This window comes from Sinocyclocheilus anshuiensis, unplaced genomic scaffold (assembly GCF_001515605.1).
Source record: "Sinocyclocheilus anshuiensis isolate Anshui unplaced genomic scaffold, SAMN03320099.WGS_v1.1 scaffold731, whole genome shotgun sequence".
NCBI classification, from domain to species: Eukaryota; Metazoa; Chordata; class Actinopteri; order Cypriniformes; family Cyprinidae; genus Sinocyclocheilus; species Sinocyclocheilus anshuiensis.
This window is the reverse complement of record NW_015551043.1, coordinates 195,624-215,930: the sequence shown is the minus strand read 5'-3', so window position 1 is coordinate 215,930 and position 20,307 is coordinate 195,624. Positions and strand designations below refer to the sequence as shown.

Sequence of the window (20,307 nt, the reverse complement as noted above, 5' to 3'; positions counted from 1 at the left end):
TTTGTTTGTTTGTTTGTTTGTTTGTTTGTTTGTTTTTAAAGCTGGCACATCAATTTTGTTTTTTGTACATTTTCATGGAACGCCATGGTGTGACAGATGTTTTGCTGTGAATCGCTCTGATTCAGAAGCAGATCCATGAACTGAGACTTTTGCATGTTTGTATTTGTGTCTGTAGAACAAGAGGGAATATTATGAACAAACACTGATGCAGGAACTGAAGAAAAACCAGCATCTGCAGGAGTATATCAGACTGCTGGAGAGCCGACTGCACCAAACAGATCTTCAGCAGTGGACTAGAGGAACTCAGGTGAGCTTACAGCATCAGATCAGCTGGGTATGCTATGTGACTTTCCTTTAACATGTTCATTGACTTTTTCTTCTTTGGAAGACCCCAGATATCAGTGGCTCCTCAGACTCTCAGCTGGTCCAGGGCCCTTCTAAGCCGTCCCTGGATGTGCGGTCGACTCCAGGGCTTCCTGCGTCTCAGGACACAAAGTCCAGTCTCAGACTGGCTGGCATGGGAACAGAGACACAATCTGACCCAATAAGAGAAGTTCAGGATCTTAAAGAACAGCTGGAGGCGCTGCGGTGTCAGGTGAGCTATCATGTGTTCATAACATTCAATGTCATTTTGAAAAGAGACTGCAAAGCCTGACCTTTAAACAAAATAGCGAAAAAAATGCATATGTGATATATTTGATAAATTAGGTTTTTATGGCTAATATAGTATAATATAGAGAATATGATACTCATACTTTATATATATTCATACAAATTCAGAGACTCAAACTGAGCAAAAATATGCAATTCAATGCAGCTGCAGATATTGTTATGGCCAAAAAGTTAAAAAAAATTCTGATAGCATGTAAATATATAATATAAATATCAGTCATCATCACTCTATAGTCTTAGTAAGATGATATTTAGATTATATAAATGACATTATATGACAAAACATATAATGTAATGCAATACAATGATGATTGAGAGATGAACAAATAAATGTTCCTCAAATACCTGATGATCAGATTTGAGACTCTAAAAAATGATTGATGGGGAATAAAGTAAAGCTGAACTGCTTCAGTCCAGTAAGAGTTCATCTGGAAATATTACTAACAATATCAAAGACATTTTTTGTTTGTTTAAAAATCAGTAAAGGCAGCATGCAAACAATGAGCTCAAAGGTGGATGTTTTTACATTTTCTTTTTCCTTTAAATAAAAAGTATGAACTGTCAAACAGAGGACAGAAGGTGTGAGCAACAGGTGTTGTGACGGTGATAATTCAGAGGACTTAGATATTTGCATATCAAATACGACATAGTAGGCTTTATAGAGTTAAACATTAAACATTAGTACAGTAGGCAAACCGAAAGAAAAATATTTACATTTGCATTTAATCATTTAGCAGACGCTTTTATCCAAAGCGACTTACAAATGAGAACAAAGGTTAATTTGGGGGTATAATTTAAGATGAATATAAGTAATAGTTTAAGTAATGTAAGTTGCATTTATTTACCATTTTATATATTTAAAAAAAAAAAAAAAATCTGCTTCATAGATGTTTTTACTCTGTTGTAATTGTAAAAGACTTTGACTTTATCCATGCACAGACTCAAATCTACGAGGCTGATTATAAAACCGAGCAGAAGGACCATGAGCGCATGCTGCAGGAGAATAAGCGTCTGCGGCGCAGAGAGGCAGACATGCGTCAACAGATAGCACTGCTGCAGGAGCAGGTGAGCACCGGAGAGCACTCAAACACTCAGACACTCCACCAGGTGGCACATGTTACTAGCTAATCACTATTCCTATCAAACACAGTCATCTCCCTCTGTTTGGAGGTTGATTCCTCTAAACTGTGTGCTAACACTTTATTTTGATAGTCCAATTCAGACATTTTACTAAGTATAATTAACTCGTCAACTCCATGTCAGCTAGCAGTTATTAGAGTATTAGTAGACTAATATCTGCTAAAACTTTATTATGATGGTACTTAAAGGGACAGTTCACCAAAAAAATGTAATCCTGTCATAATTTACTCAGCCTCAAGTTGTTTCAACCCTGTATACGTTTATTTCTTCTGTTGAACACAAAAGAAGATAGTTTTAAAAGAAAAAAAAAGTTGATGGTCCCATTGACTTCCATACTATTTTTTTCTCTCCATACTATGGAAGTCAGTGGGGACAATCAACTGTTTGGTTACCCATTTTCTTCAAAATATCGTCTTTTGTGTTCAATGGAAAAAGAAAGTCATACAGGTTTGGAATAACCTGAGGGTGAGTAAATGATGACCTATAAGTATGAACTATAAGTACCTTTGTTATACATGTAAAACATGTCAACTTATGAAACAAACCCTAACCTTACAGTCTACTAGTACTCTACTGAGAGTAAGTTGGCATGTAGTTGCAAAGTTACTTTTAGTAGAGTGTATAAAGTGGGCTATCAAAATAAAGTGTAAACAAAAGGTAAACCCTGTGACACTGTTACATGTTTGTTTCAACGGTCAGACATGTCAACTACTGACTTAGTGCTTGACTGACCAATGCCAGAGAGCAGTACCAATTGAGCTAATGCAAAGATTATTGAACACAGAAGCAGAATATTGGACAGTTCATGAAAAAGTTCAAAGAAGATTTTCTGAGCCATTTGCAGAGGAGCGTTTCTATGAGGAAATGAATCTCTTTTTTTATCATAATGCTGTCACCTGTGTATGTCACTGCAGGTCACGCTCATCTGATTTCCATGTCAAAGATTTCCATTCCATTGTATTTAAAAATCTTGTAGCAAAAGGAAATTAGGTTTTGGTGGTTTCCAGTGAAACTAATTGTGATGCCATGCAGTTGTGACGTTGAGTATGTCATAAGAGATGATCAGTGATGGGTGCAATGCATTCCTAAATAATTCATCCCCATAATTTAATTATGTTTCCTTGAAAGAGTAAAGTAAGGGAGTACAGTTTGTCTGTAATGTAATTTGTTTGATGTAATTGCATTGAATATTTCAATGTAAAACAATAGCGGATTTAACACCAACATGTAATTTCTATTAATGGAACCTTCTCCCTTTAAATTCTTTGGTCAGATCAAGAATAATCTATGTAGTTTTATATTATTTAAATAAAAGATCGGTTTCATGTCTATTCTGTCGAGGTTGATCTGTGAATTAAAAAGTAATTAGTAATAAGTAATGCAGTGTTTTTTAGAGAGAGTAATTTGTACAGTAATCTAATTACACTGTTGAAGACGTAATTATTAGCTAGTAATTCATTTCATTTTTAGAGTATGTTACCCAACACTGGAGATGACTAAAATAGACTGTGTTTCACAGGAAACCTGATGATTATCTTGTCTCATCTTCTCTTTCTGTTTTTATGGACTGACAACCGGATGTGCACGTTAATATGAATTTAGTTGCCATTTAATTTCTGTATCATTATAGTCTAATATTGCGAAAACAGAAAAGGCATCAACTGCACATATACACTATCAAAGGAGATATCTCATATGTTTTAAATGTCATCTTGTTGGTTTTCTCAGCTGAAGGTGTACGAGGATGATTTCCGGAAGGAGCGCTCAGACAAACGCATTCTCCAGAGACTGCTGATGAAGAAATCTCCAGCCGAGAAAGAGCCGGTTCTGGTGCATCGCTGCAACAACGAGCAGGACCGGCCCAGAGCAGACAGGAGAAAGCCCAGAGAAGAGCAGCGCGGCGGATACGTCTGTCCCAAACACTGTGAGCACCACGGCCAGCTGGACTTCCCCTGAACGCCCACAGATTCATTCATCACATTAAACAAATGCACACAAGCTACTTCGTATCTTTAAAACTTCAAAAGTTCCTTTTAACTGCTTTATTTATATGAGGTTCTTATTTTTTTATTGTATCATTCTTTCATATTGTTTGTCACTGTGTTTGAACAATGACTGTGTGGAAACTGCACTTTTGTAACGTCTCAGTGTAAATAAATCTGAACCGCTTCACTGACTGAAAACATGAAACTCAAACAATCCTGTATACTGTCATCTTTATAAGCAAATTTATTTTGTCTTGTTAATATGTCAGCTGACTTTATGGCAATATATTAAACTGACTTATTGCAGAAAAACAATACACCTTAAGAAGGAAACGATTAAAGAAGTTTCTGAAGCTTTGACGATAAGGAAGCCCATGGCCATTGGAATTCCCTATATTGAGCTCATTTCTTATGAATTACTGTTTGTTTTTTCCAGGATGTTTGCTCAGTTGTAATCTCATTCAGTAAAGTTCATCTCTGATTTTGTGCTTTCACTGTACATAGCCCATGTTAAATGGGTCAGGTTTTAATGCGTTATTATAACGCATCAGAATCCTTTTTTTAAACTATATTGTTTTAATAAAACTGCATTACCATAGATGTTTGTCACCCAAATTCTTAACCATTCATATTCTTTGATTACGATTTACGCATATATATTAAATAAACACTGACATATTATATTTAAGAAAGAAATTGCTAATAGCTCTATTTCGGCTATTCAGATATAACAAAATATACATTATGTTGAAAACGCATATTTAATATTCATGATCATATTATTATTGCAGGATTTTTTTCTACTTAAATAGAAATGTGACCCTGGACTACAAAACCAGTCATAAGGGGAGATTTGATGGCTGAGATACAACTATTTGAAATCTGGAATCTGAGGGTGCAAAAAAAACAAAAAATCTAAATATTGAGAAAATCATCTTTAAAGTTGTCCAAATGAAGTGCTTAGCAATGCATATTACTAATCAAAAATTAAGTTTTTATATATTTACGGTAGGAAATTTACAAAATATCTTCATGGAACATGATCTTTTCTTAATATCCTAATAATTTTTGGCATAAAAGAAAAATGTATAATTTTGACCTATACAATGTATTGTTGGCTATTGCTACAAATATACCCCAGCGACTTAAGACTTAAGCTCACAAATGTCTTTATAAACTGAAATGTGACTGAAGTTGCACACAATTTTGGCGGAAAAATATTCAATAATGCAATAAAAGTCAACACATAAATAGAATAGTAGTTCAAATATTACAAAAAAAATAGAAATCTTTAGAAATATAAACTATTTTAAATATTTTATTTGAATAATTAAGCCATTATTTTGTTGACCTTTAGACACTCTTCACAGATTTGAATAGATAGTAGCTAAGTAAATAGTATAATATATAGTAAGTACCTACTGTATGGTTTGGGTAAATGTCATATATTAATAAATGATTTTGCTTTACGAGCAGGTGACAATGTAGGCATTGTGTTCTTGAGTAAGTATTATCCGGTCACAGATATGACTTATGACTCTAGAATTTCCAGCATCATTAGTTGACTTGCTCAGCACATTGCAACATATTTGGCATACTTACACACCCTGGCATGTATGATAGGGTGGTTAAAATATTTTCTTTTTTTCCCCCTGGAGTCTAAAATAGTAAAGATGTCATGCAATTTAATTTTGGAGGAGGAGCCTAATTCGCAACTTCTTGTATATAAACACAGTTTGACAGTGAAGAGCAAGACATCTTAGGACGAAACAGCCTGAAGAGCAAAGAACAGGTATTGGCTGAATTAAATATGATTCAGTTTCCATACTTTCCTCGATAGATTTATAATTGTTGTATACTGTTCTTTCAACTTTGTCTACAGCTTGAACCAAGAGGAAATCAGCATCTCGGGTTTGTGTTTTTTTTGTCTGCACACTCGGTGAACTTTAGCAATGAAAATAAGTCTACTAGAGTAGCATGTTCTTCCCATTTAATTGCTCATGGACCATTGCCTCCAGTCACTATAGCACTCTCTGTGCCTGCATAAACAACCCAGAATAAATGTGCCATGAATAAGTGGGGAGGAGTAGAGGTCGAAAATGGAAATGACTGAACGTGGATGCAAAGTTTTGTTTCCCATCTTTCTGACCAGGTTATTAAAACAGGTTTTCTTTCCCTGTGTAGTGTGCACAGCTGAGCTTTAGCCCTTGAGAAGCAAATGAAGCAAGAGACGGCGTTCTCAGCACATCTCCAGCAGACAAGAGGAAGTTTCACTGCATTTTCAGACATGAAGAGAGACGCGGCTGAGATTCAGGCCTTGTACGAGCAGCAGGGGTACATGTCGGCCATTCCCAACCTGAGTCCTGAAGAGCTGCAGCAGGCCCGGGATGCCTTCGCTGAGCTGGAGAGAAAACATGGTGAGCTTCAGTGCTGTCGACTTACATGTGTGACCCTGGGCCACAAATCCAGTCATAAGGGTGAATTTTATGAAACTGAGATTTGTACATCACCTGAAAGCTGAATAAATAAGAGGTGAGCTTCAGTGCTGTCGACTTACATGTGTGACCCTGGGCCACAAATCCAGTCATAAGGGTGAATTTTATGAAATTGAGATTTGTACATCACCTGAAAGCTGAATAAATAAGATTTCCATCGATGTATGGTTTGTTAGGATAGGACAATATTTGGCTGAGATACAACTATTTGAAAATCTGGAATCTGAGGGTGCAAAAAAATCAAAATACTGAGAAAATCACCTTTAAAGTTGTCCAAATGAAGTCTTAAGCAATGCATTTTACTAATCAGAAATTAAGTTTTTATATATTTGCGGTAGGAAATTTACAAAATATCTTCATGGCACCCTTAATATCCTAATGATTTTGGCATGAAAGAAAAATGGATCATTTTGACCCATACAATGTATTGTTGGCTATTGCTACAAATATATCCCAGCGACTTAAGACTGCTTTTGTGCTCCAGGGTCACATATAAGACTTTGAATTGAGGTTTGGACTTGAATTAATCCAAGTATTCCTCAACAGGTGAAGATTACACCGCTTACAGCCTTCATAATGTCCACAAGGAGTATGACTGGGTGATGGGCCTCGCCAAGCACCCTAAGCTTCTGGAGGCGGTCATAGCAGTTCTGGGGCCAGACGTCATCCTGCTGGACTCCAGATTCATTTGTAAATATCCAGTATGTAAGACGCAAGAAAGCACCGGCGTCATCCAACCGAACAACACCTGTGATAAGGAAAAGGACGGTGTTGAGAAGACAGATGGGATGCCGTTTGTGGCCTGGCACCAGGATATGAAGTAAGCACAATAAAAATGGTATTTCGGGTTTATGTTGGCTTAGATATCCATTCCGAGTGTTCAGTAATCATCATATGTTGGTTTCCAGGTACTGGGGCTTTGATGGAGGTCCCGTTCTGTCCGTCTGGCTCGCTCTGGATGACTCACTTGAGGACAACGGAGCACTGCAGGTTATTCCAGGTATGAACACCGTCTCTGTTTGCAAGATGGGTTGTGTCACTTTGTCTGGTTTGTGAGGTGTCTAAACTTCTTTCCCAACAGGAAGCCACCACTCTGGTCTTCTGCCCCATTACCAGTCAAAACGAGCTGGCAACATGCTAAGCGTCAATCAGGAGATCCCAGAGGAGCTGGTGGAGACGGAGAAGGCCATCTTATGCCCCCTTCAAGCTGGTCAGATGTCTGTGAGTATGAATACTTGCCATGACCATCTGAAAAAATAATACACTACCATGTCAAAACCATGGAACAAATCAAAACGAGCTTATATCTGAGTTTAATTTAAGTTTGCTTCTGGATTCAGATCCATGATGGCCTTCTGGTTCATGCCAGCGATCCCAACACATCTAATAGGAGGCGCTGTGGCTATGTGATCCGATATGTCCCTACATCCACTTATCCAATCCAGGTAAACATCTCACTCAGTTTACATTTCACATAGACATATCCACAGATGTTTAAACATAAATATGTGTGTGTTTTGCTGACAGGACCCTGAGCGTCCCAGGACTTTTCTTGCCACGGTGCTGGTCAGCGGTATTGACAAACACAACCATTTCTCCAACAAAACCTCCAAACTGTGACCGGTTTATAATGACCTCTTTATTTAAGACATGGGTGCTTTAGCTTTATGAACTAATTAAACTTTAACAATGTGTGTCAAATGAAACAGCGTTTTTTTTTTTAGCTGTTATACCTGTTTTTCTTATTACTTAGCATTACTTGTGACAATTTGAAAGTTTATATTTATATGTCCTATATACATTTTTTTTATTTAAAATTTGGGTATGTATCTTTCAGGCTTTTCAGGAAATCATGTGTTGTGGGATTTTGAACTGTATGTGTCCTTTGACTGTCACTTTCTGAATATGGAACTGATCTGAAATACTCAATAAATTGTTCAGTATTACCTCTGGATGTTTAAGTCATTTGCAAATGATTCAACAAATAGAGAAAAGACAGAGCAACAGCAACACCACATAATGCAATCCACCGAGAGCAGCTATTGCAGCCAGGTCCAGTGCAATACGGGTAAAGACATGCTTTTCCTGGGCTTTAAGTAATGTCACAAATACTTCTAAACTCATTACCGCAAACCTTAGTAAATCACATTGCATTCATCATGACTCATTTAAATCCTCTCCTCCCGTAAATGTTGAAAGGGAAACTCCTACAAATGCATATGCAATAAAGTCAGCCACAAAAATAACTGTCCATGCTTTTTTAGCTCTATTTTTTAACTGTATGACTTTAGTAAATCCTGACAGTAGTTTTCTGAAGTCAAAAGAGGGTTTGCACTGGTACAAGCTGTTAGTAAATCTGGCCTTTGGTCTTGAAACCTCTATAGATCACACATAGACATGGTCTTGGTCTCATTACTTTGTGTCTTGCTCTGGATCTAGATTTAGGATCTCAAACAAGCGTGTATAATAAAGCTGATAATAACCTCAGTCACTAGTCGACACAGTATCTTCATCTTCAGTTCTCCTGAAGACGTATGGGAAAATTGTAAACAAAAAATAAGATGAAAACCTACATATGCATGAGTATCTGGAGTGAATCCTGCTCATTCATTCTGGTTATGCATTCTGCTAACAATATGTAACTTTGCAGCTCCATGTCAACTAGCAGTCATTAGAGTATTAGTAGACTGTCTGTTTAATATCTGCTGACACTTTATTTTGATGCTCTCAAAAGACATTCAGCTGACTGTAAGTGACTTTGAAACTACATGTCAGTTTGTTTATTTAGTTGATCAGGATAAATTCAAACTATGCTGGTGTCCTATAGATTGTGGGTGCAGGTGTCTCTTTCCTGAAGCACTGTATAAAAAACTTAAATGAGATATTTGAAAAAGAACTGATCAAACCCAGGTGAAAAAGACGTAGTATTAAATGTACTTAAAGTTGTTTCAAAATAATACATTTAATATGCACTTAGTATAGTATAATTTAAATATAGTAAGTATGTCTGAAAAAGCACAATTTAAATATATTTATTTTTCACCTGGGAAGTTAGAGAACACTTGCAGATTCCTCCAGAGACTCTCAATGGTGAATCGGTTCAACACTGCAGCTGGAATTGCTCACCAGTTCAGCGCTGCACAGGGTAAGGATCTGTCTCGGCACATTTAAGAGAAGTCGGCCTGAAAGCGCACTATGCTGTGACCTAACCTCTCATCAACTGAAAGAATCAAAAGGCTAAACTCACCTTTGCTGAGGAGGAGAATGTTGTGTGGTTGTGTGGAGAGAGGAGAACTGGTCCAAAGTTCACTTAATGGTGAAAGCAAGCTTAATTTATTTGGATCTGATGGTACATTGTTTGTCAAATGTGTTATTTATTGTCACAAACTATTACTTGAAATTGATATGTTTTATAATGTTTTTTTTATATATATATATATATATATATATTAAATTGAATTATTAAATTCAAATCCACTTTAGTGTTGCCAGTGTTTGGGGGTTTGAGTTGCCAATCTTAAGGAAAAACCAAGTAAGTGTACAATAAAAGTTCAAATAATACTTATTGTAAAATAATGCTTATTGCGCTTGTCTATAATGATATGAACAACACACATTAACACATCAATGAACAAGGAAATGTTTAAAATCTGATCAGTTTTATTGATAATAGACTACCACAAAAACAGTATGTTTGCCCTGTTTTACTGAAAATGAACTGGTCTCATTGGTTTTGTGATGCTTTTTTTCCTGGGTTTAAAGGACAACATTCATTTATAAATAAATATACATATCTATTAATGTAATAATATTCAGACAGTCAAATGACAAAATTAGGCTAGTTTGAGAACTTCTTTGACCATGACACCCAGACCATCAAAGATCTCATGGATGTCAGCGTTGCACATGAACGCACTCGTAGTCACCAGTTTGTTCTTGGAATCGATGTGCACCTCGCCCACGTTCTTGTTCAAGTGTTTGCAGCCCAGTTCAGCCATGGCTTTAGCCACTTGAGCGTACGGCCACCTGCGAGCGCAAGAAAGACAACACGGAGTTCAGAACCAAAGCGCCTCTTAACCATTAGCATCATCAGAGCCCAGTTTTAATGACTCTACTGCATGAACCTGCTCAGACTCACTTCTCACACTCCGAGTCGTGGCCGACGGTCAGCTCACACCCGGGAATAGCTTTGGCTGCCAGCACAGGAGAGATGCAGCACATGCCCATGGGTTTCTTGGCCTGATGGAAAGCTTTAATGACCTTCTCAATCTCAGGTTTGATTGAGTAGTCCTTGCCTTTGGTGGCCCAGTCGCTCAGGTTTTTAGCCACTCCAAAACCACCTGTACGGCACATTTAAGAGTTAATTTACCATTGAAGAGGTCATGAAGAAAGAAATCAAATTTTCTTGAGATTTTAACATATACGATAAGTCACTATACCATTAATGAAAGTTTCAGACTTTCAGTTTCAGAACTCAAAACTTCCATGCTAGTCCAAAAACAGCTTTTACTGGCACGGCCGGTTGCATAAGACTAGTCTTACAACTTGGTCATCTGGGTTTTTTTTTTCTTTCTTACAGTTTTTGAGGTAGGTAAATAAATACGTAAATAGCCTAGTAACAACAAGTGCACCTTACATTATACAAATGGATGCCAGGTTGTTTTCACTGAATTTTAACACTTAAGGCCCATTCATGTCAATGACGTTAATTGTAATGATTATACATATAATAATGATATAATGAAGCAGCAGACGTCAAAACTGCAGAACGTGATCGTCCATTCCTTTGGATTTTAATGAAGTTATCGCTATATATTTCTCTCTATAGTGATCCTTCGTGCTGTGGGCGGGTCTTTGCCGCAGCTCTATGATCACCTGGAATGACGAGCGCATCAAAGTCGCCGACGTCCAGCTTGGCCAGGTCCGTGACGTCACCCCGGGCGATGCGCGCGCTCTCCTGCAGCACGTTCCTCTTGTCCGTCCCGGGCTTGCCTTCACAGTGGTTCACCACATGCATCATCTCAACATCAGGCGCAAACATCTGGACCTGCGAAGCAACGTCAGCTGCATGTGAGACGGAGCTGCAAATGAGCCGAGTTTCTGCTTATTTCAAGGTTTAAAGAACCCCCAGATTTTCAGAGTGTTCTTTGTGTTGCTTTATTTGTGTGCATTATTACCTTGGCACCTGCTCGGCTGAGGTGCACCATCACAGCAGACGCCTCGTGAACCTCTGTGCCGTCATACACGCCGCAGCCGGACAGAATCAGCGCCACGCGCTTTGCCATGCCTGCTGCACAAAACACACACACACACACATTAACTATCAATGCTGGCCTTTAACTGCACGTATTCATTCGAACAGTAAGTGACTCTTCTTGGCACTGAGAAAAGATATGGCAAGTAGTAGGCAACAGGTGGCAGTCACTTACACACTGGCAGAATTCAATATTTGCATAGCGCTCGCGCCCTAGAGATCTCGCCCAGGCAACACGAGCTCAGTTTCCACGGAGGTAACGTAAACAAGCATTGAACAGAAACGGGATTCAGGGAATATTTCTTCATTACAACATGTCGATTAACATTTGCCGCAGCTGCTTTCACGGGCTGCTACAGAATGTTGATTAACATTAAACAACAACCTTAAGAAATATCAGAACTGTAATACAGAAAATAGCCTACCTACTGTTAAAATAAAAGATGTTTCGATGTTCAACAATCTTAAAGTTTTCATTAATTGCAGTCGTTTAAAGCAGTGCAGCAGCCTACCTTGTTGAGTTGAGTTGAGTTGAGCAGTGAAGTGTGTTTCTTCCTGAGTGTTTCTCTCTCCACACACTTGTGTGCTGCTTATATTGGTTCGGGACAGTCCCTCCCACGAAGGCGTGTTCCAGGAAGGAAAATCAAACTATATTGTCTCTGTTTTCCCGTATAGACTGTGCCTAGTCATACCTGTTTCTTTCTGAGTTCACCTGCATGTGTTTATACCGGTGCCATATTAACCGCACTGTAACGAAGCTGAAGACGAGCTTCATGTGAATGAAAGAGGGCAGTGTGGAGAACTCTATAGTTACCAACTTTAGTAGCCTATATATCTTTATTTGAGAAGCAAGTATCAAAGTAAATGCAGCACAAGCTTCTGCTCAGGTTCACACAGGTGTCCTCGTAGAGTATCCGCAGGTGTAATATTTCACATTCATTATATCCCATTACCATCTGACAACCACAAAGTTTCATAACACTTATCTTCATTTTGAGCTCTGCATTTATTGTTTCATTAATTCATTTGAAATTAATGTATAATGATTAATTTAATGTAGCTAACTTTAATTTAGAAAATTTGAGTTTTTGAAACGTGTTTCTTGCTATTTAAAAAAAAAAACTGCATTCATACAAAATTCACATTTTATGTATACATAAAAATGTACGTTTCAATTTATTAAACAAAAAGTAGGCTAAAATAAGTTATGTAAAATGTACTTAAAAGGAGCAAAGGTTTGAATAAATACAAGTTATTTGATTGAATTCATTGTGTTTTGTATTAGAAGCATTGTAGTAATTTTCCAGCAGTGGTATAAAGGATGAGGAAACTCCAGGATAAGAGGAAATAAAGGGCTTTTGTGAGCGCATGTCTGACGTCACGGGTGTGTATATAAGCCGCGCGCGTGTGAGAAGAGCGCGTCTGACTGAGGATGGCGGAGTCTGAGTCACTGCACTTATCCGTCGGAGTCCTGGGCATTTCTGGGGGTAGGTGGCAGAAAACAGAAGAAAAGAAAAAGATAAGATTTTAGAAATGATGTATTAGCCAGTACTTAAGTAATAATCGCAGTTATTTACCTCGAATGTTAAATAAATAAATAAAAATGCAACTTTTCGCAAGAAATGCCTACATTAAAAATAATTTGCATTACGAATTGTATTGCAAATGTTTATTAATAGGCTAATTATAATAGTCATACTTGTGAGTTTAATTATTTTTCATATTTGGCTTATTATTTACGGATTATTTATTATTCCCCTAACGATAGAGGGCAAAACTAACGTGTGTACTGTACTTTAACTACACCGCTGATGTGAAAACACATAAGATGTAAATCTTCATTGATTCTGTTCATCTCTGGTAATCCTTTTCCCCCTAAAAGAAGATAGTAATGCTCATAGGCTAATAATAATAATAATAATGATAATAATAATAATAATGTCTTGTGAATAGGTTCTTTGTTGCTTCTGGTGAACAACTATGCGAGCTCTCCAGATGAACCTCTGATCACAAACACAGCTTTAGGAGTTCTGCTCCTCATATTCGCTGCTCTGCTGGCTTATTCAGGTATGTGTTGCACATTATTAGACTACAAACAGATGTAATGTATTGCACACAGAAATGCAAATCACATTTTTTTTTTTTTTTACTTACAATTTGATCAAATTTTTGTTTTATTTTGTTTTGTGTGTGTGTGTTTATAGTCTTTGTTGTCTTAGTTTTATAGTGTCAAATGAAGAAATTGAAAATTAATTGAAAACTCTTTTTTTTTCATTTAGTTAATTTATTAACTAATGTCACTATATCCAGCTTGAAATATTACAAATGTAGTACATGTAAACTTGAAGCTCAAAGTAGATTATTTGTAGACTGATTTTTAAGAAAGCATCAACAGTGTGACTGCACTATCAAAACATTGCTGTTTTTGAGCACTCTGACAGACAACATTGGCTCTTTAAATGTCATGGGTTTGGAGCGGAGCTATATTTGTTTGTCTGACTAATTGGAGACAAGGGAGGTTTTCAAGAGTTTTTTTTTTTTTTAACTCTACAGAAATTACACATTTCACCTTTAAACTCTTTTTAACTTTGAATACATAAATGCACTTTGTTTTATAAATCATCCCATGTAAAACGTTCCCTCTCTATCCTTCATTCTTCATCTCACTGTCCTTTTATCCAGGTGTTCGACGCAGCCAGTCCCACAATGTACTCTTTGGTAGTCTGTGTCTGACAGTGTCAGCCCTATGGTGCGGTTCGGGTTTAGTGCACATACTTGCAGGCGAAAACATAATAAATAGCAGCAGAGGGCTGAGAGATGCCATGGTGCCAGGCCTTGCAGCTTTCACTCTGGCACTGCTTGCTATCTGCATCGTGGCTATTTTATGTCACGAGGTTGTCCTCTCATTCATCGCCCTGAGCATATGTCTAGCGTGCGCCCACCAGATTGCAGGTCTGGCAGACTCGGCCTTCGGACAGGCAGCCACCGCCGTCTGCTACCTCATGGTCTGTTTTGTGGGTGCTTACTTCGGAAGTGGCCGTTTGTTATCGTACATCACACAGAGAAAGATTCAGCTCCCCGGAACATTCAACAAAGATAGCGCGAAACCAATACAAAGTCAAGAGGCAAATGATGTTGTGACAGTCGGAGTAATCATGAACTTGTTGTCGGCTAGTGTGCTGGCTTGTCCTCTGCTCGGTGTTGTCCCTAAGCTCTTCTCTGGCCATGTGCCCTGGCTGTGGACCGCTGGCGTCTTCCAGCTGGGTGTGTGTGTTAAGAGCTACAGATCTATGGACACCCTGGCAGCCACTTTCTATGGCTTCACATCCATCCTGCGGTTCACTGAAGGGTACACCGCGCTGGTGGTGCACTTCACAAACCAAGTGCCCTATTCCCCAGTGCCGTTTCCAGTTGTATTCTCAGTGTTGTTTTTCATCCTGGCCTTGTTTAACTTGCAGGGAGGGTTTGTGAACACCATCTACCAGCTGTTTTTTGTAGCATACTGTATTGCAATTGCATCCGAACCCCAAAGCTTCTTTCAGAGGGGAACGCAAGGCGTACAGGCCGCTCTATTTGTTGCCTCTGCTTTTGTGCTCATTATAACCCTTTATAACATGGCTTCCTCAAACAAGATACCTACAGGTGCAGGCTTCCTTAAGAACCTGTTGGCCCGCAGTAATAGATTTGTCTTGCAAACCAATGGCAAAGAGCTACACGCTCCCTATCTGGGCTACTCTAAATATGCCGACGCCGAGGTGTTGGGCCACGGCTGCAGTGTCCTGGCCGCATTTTCGATCACAGCCTCACTTTCTAGCGGAAACTCCTTGGTTGTTCTGATCCTGCCTTGGGCGGTGGTTTCCGGTGGTGTGCTGCACCTGATATGTGGCTCTGTTGCCTTCTCTCGAGGAAAGACCCTAGAGAGTACGAGTTTCATCCTTTACGGTATCATGTGGACAGTGTGGGGACTGACGCGCTTCGGAGGCCTCTATGGAGATGTGCGTGGCCTACACCTTGCTGTGGGAATCATCAGTTTCATGCTCTTCAATGTGTTAGTGACAGCTGGAGCCCTTTTTCTCAACAAGGCCTGGTTCATCTATACCTTCACCTTCCAACTCATCCTCATTAGCTTCTTATTGGATGCAGTAGGCGCGCTGCCTTACGGCTACGATATCGGTGTGACCATTATCCTCGGGCTGGTCAGCTTCTACATGTTCCTGGCCAGCATTTTCAACTGCACCTTTAAAAGCCCACAAATGCCTTTCGGTGATCCTTTCATCAAGTTGAGCGGCTTTGGAGGAGGCAAAGACAGCTGCCCTCATCTTCCAGCCAGGAAGTCCTCATCCGTTCAGCAAATTGCAGGTGAGTCACTTGAGTAAAATTGAAAAATTTGCTATTTATCGGTGTATACATGAATGCATATGTGTCTATACCAATATTTCCTTTCTTTTATGACAGAGATCATGAAGAACGGGGGCATATGTGGAATGCCCACAGACACCGTCTATGTGCTTGTGGCAGCTTGCAATCGCCCACAGGCTGTTGAAAAGGCATATAGGTCAGTTATCTTCCCCACTTCTATTTCACTTAAGTTGGTAACACTTTAGTTTAGGGACCAATTCTCACTATTAACGAGTTGTTTATTATCATGCATATTACTCGCACGTTGGCTGTTATAAAGCACATATTTTATGGCCTATTCTGCATGACCATATTTTAGATCCCTTAATCATACCTAAAACTACTATACTAACTATTAGTAAGCAGTAATTAAGAGTTTATTGAGGAAAACGTCATAGTTAATTGTTAGTTTGGTCCCAAAAACAAAAGTGTGACCGAAAAGTCTTTGGTTTCTGCTCCACCAGTCTCTTCTAACCATGCAATCACACCTTAATAGGGTAAAGAAACAGGCGAAAGAACGACCCATGTCCTTATGGATTTCATCTATAAAGCAGTTGGAGCCAGTCAGGGACCAGATCAGCCCTCTCCTTTGGGAATTTATGGAAGCTGCTTGGCCGTCTTCCATTAGCTTAGTTATAGCTAGAGGTGGGTAATGTGATATTCACATTGTGCTTGACATGTGTACCAAATTTGGTCAAATTTAACCCAGACTTCTCCATTTATTTGTAGCTCCATGGATGGAATTCTTCGGATTGGGCGACTCGTCCAAATACATTGGCACACCGCAGAGCATAGCCATAAGAAACCCAGACTGCACTGTTGCTACACACCTCATTAATGCGGTATGTGTTGTCATGTTTGCTCATAGAAATGCTATTTATCGTAGACCTTTACTGTATAAACCATGCATTTCTGTTTGACTAGGTGGGTCCCATTGCGGTCACCTCTGCTAATCCGACCGGTGAGGCAGATACTACCCATCATAACCAAGTTTATGCAAAACTTGGTGACAAGGTACGGAGGTGGTTTATTTGTTTGAAGATTCATAGGTATTACCTATTGGGGGACTTAAATATCATTGGTGTATCCTGCAGGTAGATGGGGTGCTGTGTGATGGGCCGTCGCCAGAGAATATCGCCTCCACAGTGGTAGACTGCACTAAAATTGAGAGTGGCCAGATTGGGTTTTTCCGTGTCGGGCTTATTCCTAAATCTAAGGTAACTAGTGATCCTTCCAGCACGCATATCCTATTATTCAAAAACTTATGCAGCTGTCTGAAGTTAACTGCAAATCTGTTTTGTTGTGATTTTCTCAAGGTTCTTCAGATCTTCGAGGAGATTCAGAAGAAGCACATGCATGGTCAGATGAATGCAGCTTTTGAGACGGATGTCGCAGTCTCTCAGACAAACTTGTCAGAGACTCGAACAGACTCTGGGATTGGTCAAAATGCCCCTGCCGACTCACAGAGCTCTCTGGATCTCAGCCAACATGAGCATCAGGAGGAGGAGGACGAGTCTTTATAGACACTGCCAAACACTGAATGCGTTTCCATTTTAATTGTTCAACATGTATTGTACAGCCTTTTAGTGTGTTAACATCAGATGTTTTGGACAAATGCGACAGGAAACAATGAAATTACAATTATATGAATGAATAAAGATGGTAATATGCCTAAATATTGCAAACAGACAATATATATGTGTTTATATTATCATTATCTTACTAGTAATTTTAAACCCTTTTCTACTTATTTATTAATTTCATGAAATATTACAATGTAACATTGTGTATATTATCAATTTGTCAATGTGTTGTTTTATATTTGTAATATACTGTAGACTTGTATAAAATATTGAAAATTAAATAAATATGGAGTCCTGACTGAATAAATCCATTCACAATCATGCACAGAACGGTAAAAACCATTGACTGAAAACCTGTCATAGATACAGCATTAGGGTCAAGCACTAAAAGTGTGTAACATTGATTGTTTTTCTGGCTGAGTCAATAACAGCCGTAGTAAAAATGCTGGGGTGGAATGGGTCTAAAAAGTTCTGGGGCCAACATTAGGGTGTCCCCCTCGAACCCCCTAATGCCACCAAGTGCTCAAATTTGACCTTTTCTTCTGCTTTTAACTTTCAAATGCTTCGCTCTAGAAACAAATTGTGTCCAATCTTAATCAATATTGGATCTTCAGACCAAGCCATGTAAACCTTTCATGGATTTGTATCTGTTTTGTACGGTGGCCGGGAAGTGCAAAGCAAATCACAATTCTGAAAACAAAATAACAAATTACAAACGCAAATGCAAGTCTAAAAAACAAAATAACAATTCAGAAAGCACAACAACAATTCAGAAAACATTATAACAAGTCAGAAAACACAACGACAAATTCGAAAACAAATTAACAAGTCAGAAAACACAACGACAAATCAGACAAACCGGAAGAGGTAGGTATAGTTTGAGACCGCGCCATTGGTTTGGGATTACTCACCGCTGACTGGACGAGACATCTGTCAATCAACGTATACAGGGAAGAACCAGCCGAAGAACAGCAGAGTCGTGGTAGAAAGTTCGGAGATGGTATTAAAGTAGCTCAGTTTAAATGTATTATATGAATTGCCCTTACTCTGGAATAAAAAACACAGGGTATATTTACATTGAGTTAAAATTAGTTGTAAATTATCAGCTGTAGTGGCGCAGATGGATTAGTGCGTGTCATTGGCTTTATGACGCGATCGACCCGGGTCGATCGCGTCAAAAAGCCAATGACACACACTTATCCACCTGCGCCACTGAAGCTGATGCGTTATTGCCACTTTTAACTAAATGTAAATAGATACTCCGTATTTTTTATTCCAGAGTAAGGGCAATTCATACAATACATTTAAACTGAGCTACTTTAATACCATCTCCGAACTTTCTACCACGACTCTGCTGTTCTTCGGCTGGTTCTTCCTGTATACGTTGATTGACAGATGTCTCGTCCAGTCAGCGGTGAGTAATCCCAAACCAATGGCGCGGTCTCAAACTATACCTACCTCTTCCGGTTTGTCTGATTTGTCGTTGTGTTTTCTGACTTGTTAATTTGTTTTCGGATTTGTCGTTGTGTTTTCTGACTTGTTATAATGTTTTCTGAATTGTTGTTGTGCTTTCTGAATTGTTATTTTGTTTTTTAGACTTGCTAAAAAAGATACTGCAAACTGTTTTCCTGTAACAAGCCAAATGTTTTAATGCCAAATACCTCAGGAGGTGAGGCTGTAGGTTGGTGACGCTTTGGAGCATTACAATAACTTGACAAACTGCCATTAAAATAACCATAAACATTTACAGGAGTCACTTACTGGTCAATAAGTATTGCTTTCATCAAATCACATAGAAAATATATAATGTTTTTGTCAGTTAAACCTAATAATGTTGAGTTGCATGATCTTAGTATCTGGAAAGATTCTATATTTTATAAATGACTGAAGTATAATATCTTGACCATGTCTGTTTTCCACTCTGTTTGTACTTTTAAAATTGAGAATATTAACTTGCCCTACAATAAAATTAATTAACTTATTTCTTTGTTTAAACTGATTCTGTTAAGAGTGAGAGAGAGATAAGTCAGATACAGTATAAAACACCATTTATCATTTGTAGTTTCTTTCTTTTTTCTTCCTTTTATAATATATTGTTATTAAGCATCATGAGAGTCTGTCTGTGCTTTGAAATTAATTAATCAGCAGTGAAGAAGGAAGCAAATGAAGGTTTGATCATTATGTTTGCTCCGTTAATCCGGACACGTCATACTTTCACATGAAGATCATAAAGCATGTCTTGTTTTATTTTGGGACTTTAGGATTTCTTCCTTCCTTTCATTTACTTCCTTCACTGTTAGTGAAATGAGTTGATTTCTCAGCACTGATGCACAACAATGAGAAGTTGCATACAAATGAAAACTGATAATTGAATGAACAAACGTGGATATGTCATGCAAACTATGGAAACTATGCAGGAACTGACTTGCTGAGTGACTTTATTGTTATTAAATAAAGGCAAGAAGATTCCAAACAAATGACAGTCAATCAGAGGAAACGGCATTCAAATGAGAACGATTATATAACATCAGTGATTAATGCTAATTCCTTTTTATTGATCATTGTTCATTCATTTTTGTTCATAATACTGTACATTAATTCTCAAACACTAATGAGCTAATGAGTTGAATCAGGTGTGTTTGATGAGGAAGATGGACTAAATGAACGTTAACCAATGGTCATTCATACAACCTGTGTTAACATGTAATTGGAGTAGTTTTATTCCAAAGACAAACTCTCTGAATAAATACATACATAGTATAAAGTAAAAAGAGAAGTAT

At 38.3% G+C, this 20,307-nt stretch overlaps 4 protein-coding genes across 8 annotated transcripts in view; 3 read left to right on the top strand and 1 right to left on the bottom strand.

Annotated features, from left to right (window-relative positions):
* The window catches only part of LOC107661549 (trichohyalin), a 6,952-nt gene extending 2,863 nt beyond the window's left edge, over window positions 1-4,089 (top strand). The window contains exons 2-5 of the mRNA XM_016451183.1: window positions 176-307; window positions 389-595; window positions 1,612-1,737; window positions 3,541-4,089. Coding sequence (XP_016306669.1) covers window positions 176-307; window positions 389-595; window positions 1,612-1,737; window positions 3,541-3,768 — 693 coding nt within the window. The 3' untranslated portion in view covers window positions 3,769-4,089. The remainder of the gene's footprint in view (window positions 1-175; window positions 308-388; window positions 596-1,611; window positions 1,738-3,540) is intronic.
* Window positions 4,090-5,538: 1,449 nt separating this feature from the next.
* LOC107661546 (probable alpha-ketoglutarate-dependent hypophosphite dioxygenase) lies at window positions 5,539-8,232 on the top strand. Of its 2 annotated transcripts, XM_016451176.1 has the most exons (8): window positions 5,539-5,589; window positions 5,680-5,708; window positions 5,982-6,214; window positions 6,839-7,112; window positions 7,201-7,292; window positions 7,374-7,513; window positions 7,633-7,737; window positions 7,820-8,232. In XM_016451176.1, the coding sequence occupies exons 3-8, from the start codon at window positions 6,016-6,018 to the stop codon at window positions 7,910-7,912; spliced, it is 903 nt and encodes a 300-aa protein (XP_016306662.1). In that variant the 5' UTR covers window positions 5,539-5,589; window positions 5,680-5,708; window positions 5,982-6,015; the 3' UTR covers window positions 7,913-8,232. The 2 variants fall into 2 exon arrangements, with proteins under 2 accessions (XP_016306662.1, XP_016306663.1); XM_016451177.1 differs by lacking the exon at window positions 5,680-5,708 and having other exon boundaries at window positions 5,561-5,589.
* Window positions 8,233-9,938: 1,706 nt separating this feature from the next.
* On the bottom strand, window positions 9,939-12,139 carry LOC107661548 (ES1 protein homolog, mitochondrial-like). 4 transcript variants are annotated; one of them, XM_016451178.1, is made up of 5 exons: window positions 12,059-12,139; window positions 11,470-11,582; window positions 11,168-11,339; window positions 10,431-10,632; window positions 9,939-10,318 (listed from the first exon to the last, which is right to left on the bottom strand). In XM_016451178.1, exons 2-5 carry the CDS (start codon window positions 11,575-11,577, stop codon window positions 10,126-10,128), a joined length of 675 nt encoding a protein of 224 aa, XP_016306664.1. In that variant the 5' UTR covers window positions 11,578-11,582; window positions 12,059-12,139; the 3' UTR covers window positions 9,939-10,125. The 4 variants fall into 4 exon arrangements, with proteins under 4 accessions (XP_016306664.1, XP_016306665.1, XP_016306666.1 ...); XM_016451179.1 differs by having other exon boundaries at window positions 11,470-11,579; window positions 12,059-12,120; XM_016451180.1 differs by lacking the exon at window positions 12,059-12,139 and adding an exon at window positions 11,722-12,029.
* Window positions 12,140-12,974: 835 nt separating this feature from the next.
* On the top strand, window positions 12,975-17,755 carry LOC107661545 (uncharacterized). Its single transcript, XM_016451175.1, has 9 exons — window positions 12,975-13,033; window positions 13,500-13,613; window positions 14,229-15,905; window positions 16,002-16,101; window positions 16,441-16,589; window positions 16,674-16,786; window positions 16,869-16,958; window positions 17,039-17,161; window positions 17,261-17,755. The coding sequence occupies exons 1-9, from the start codon at window positions 12,979-12,981 to the stop codon at window positions 17,465-17,467; spliced, it is 2,628 nt and encodes an 875-aa protein (XP_016306661.1). The 5' UTR covers window positions 12,975-12,978; the 3' UTR covers window positions 17,468-17,755.
* Window positions 17,756-20,307: the final 2,552 nt, after the last annotated feature.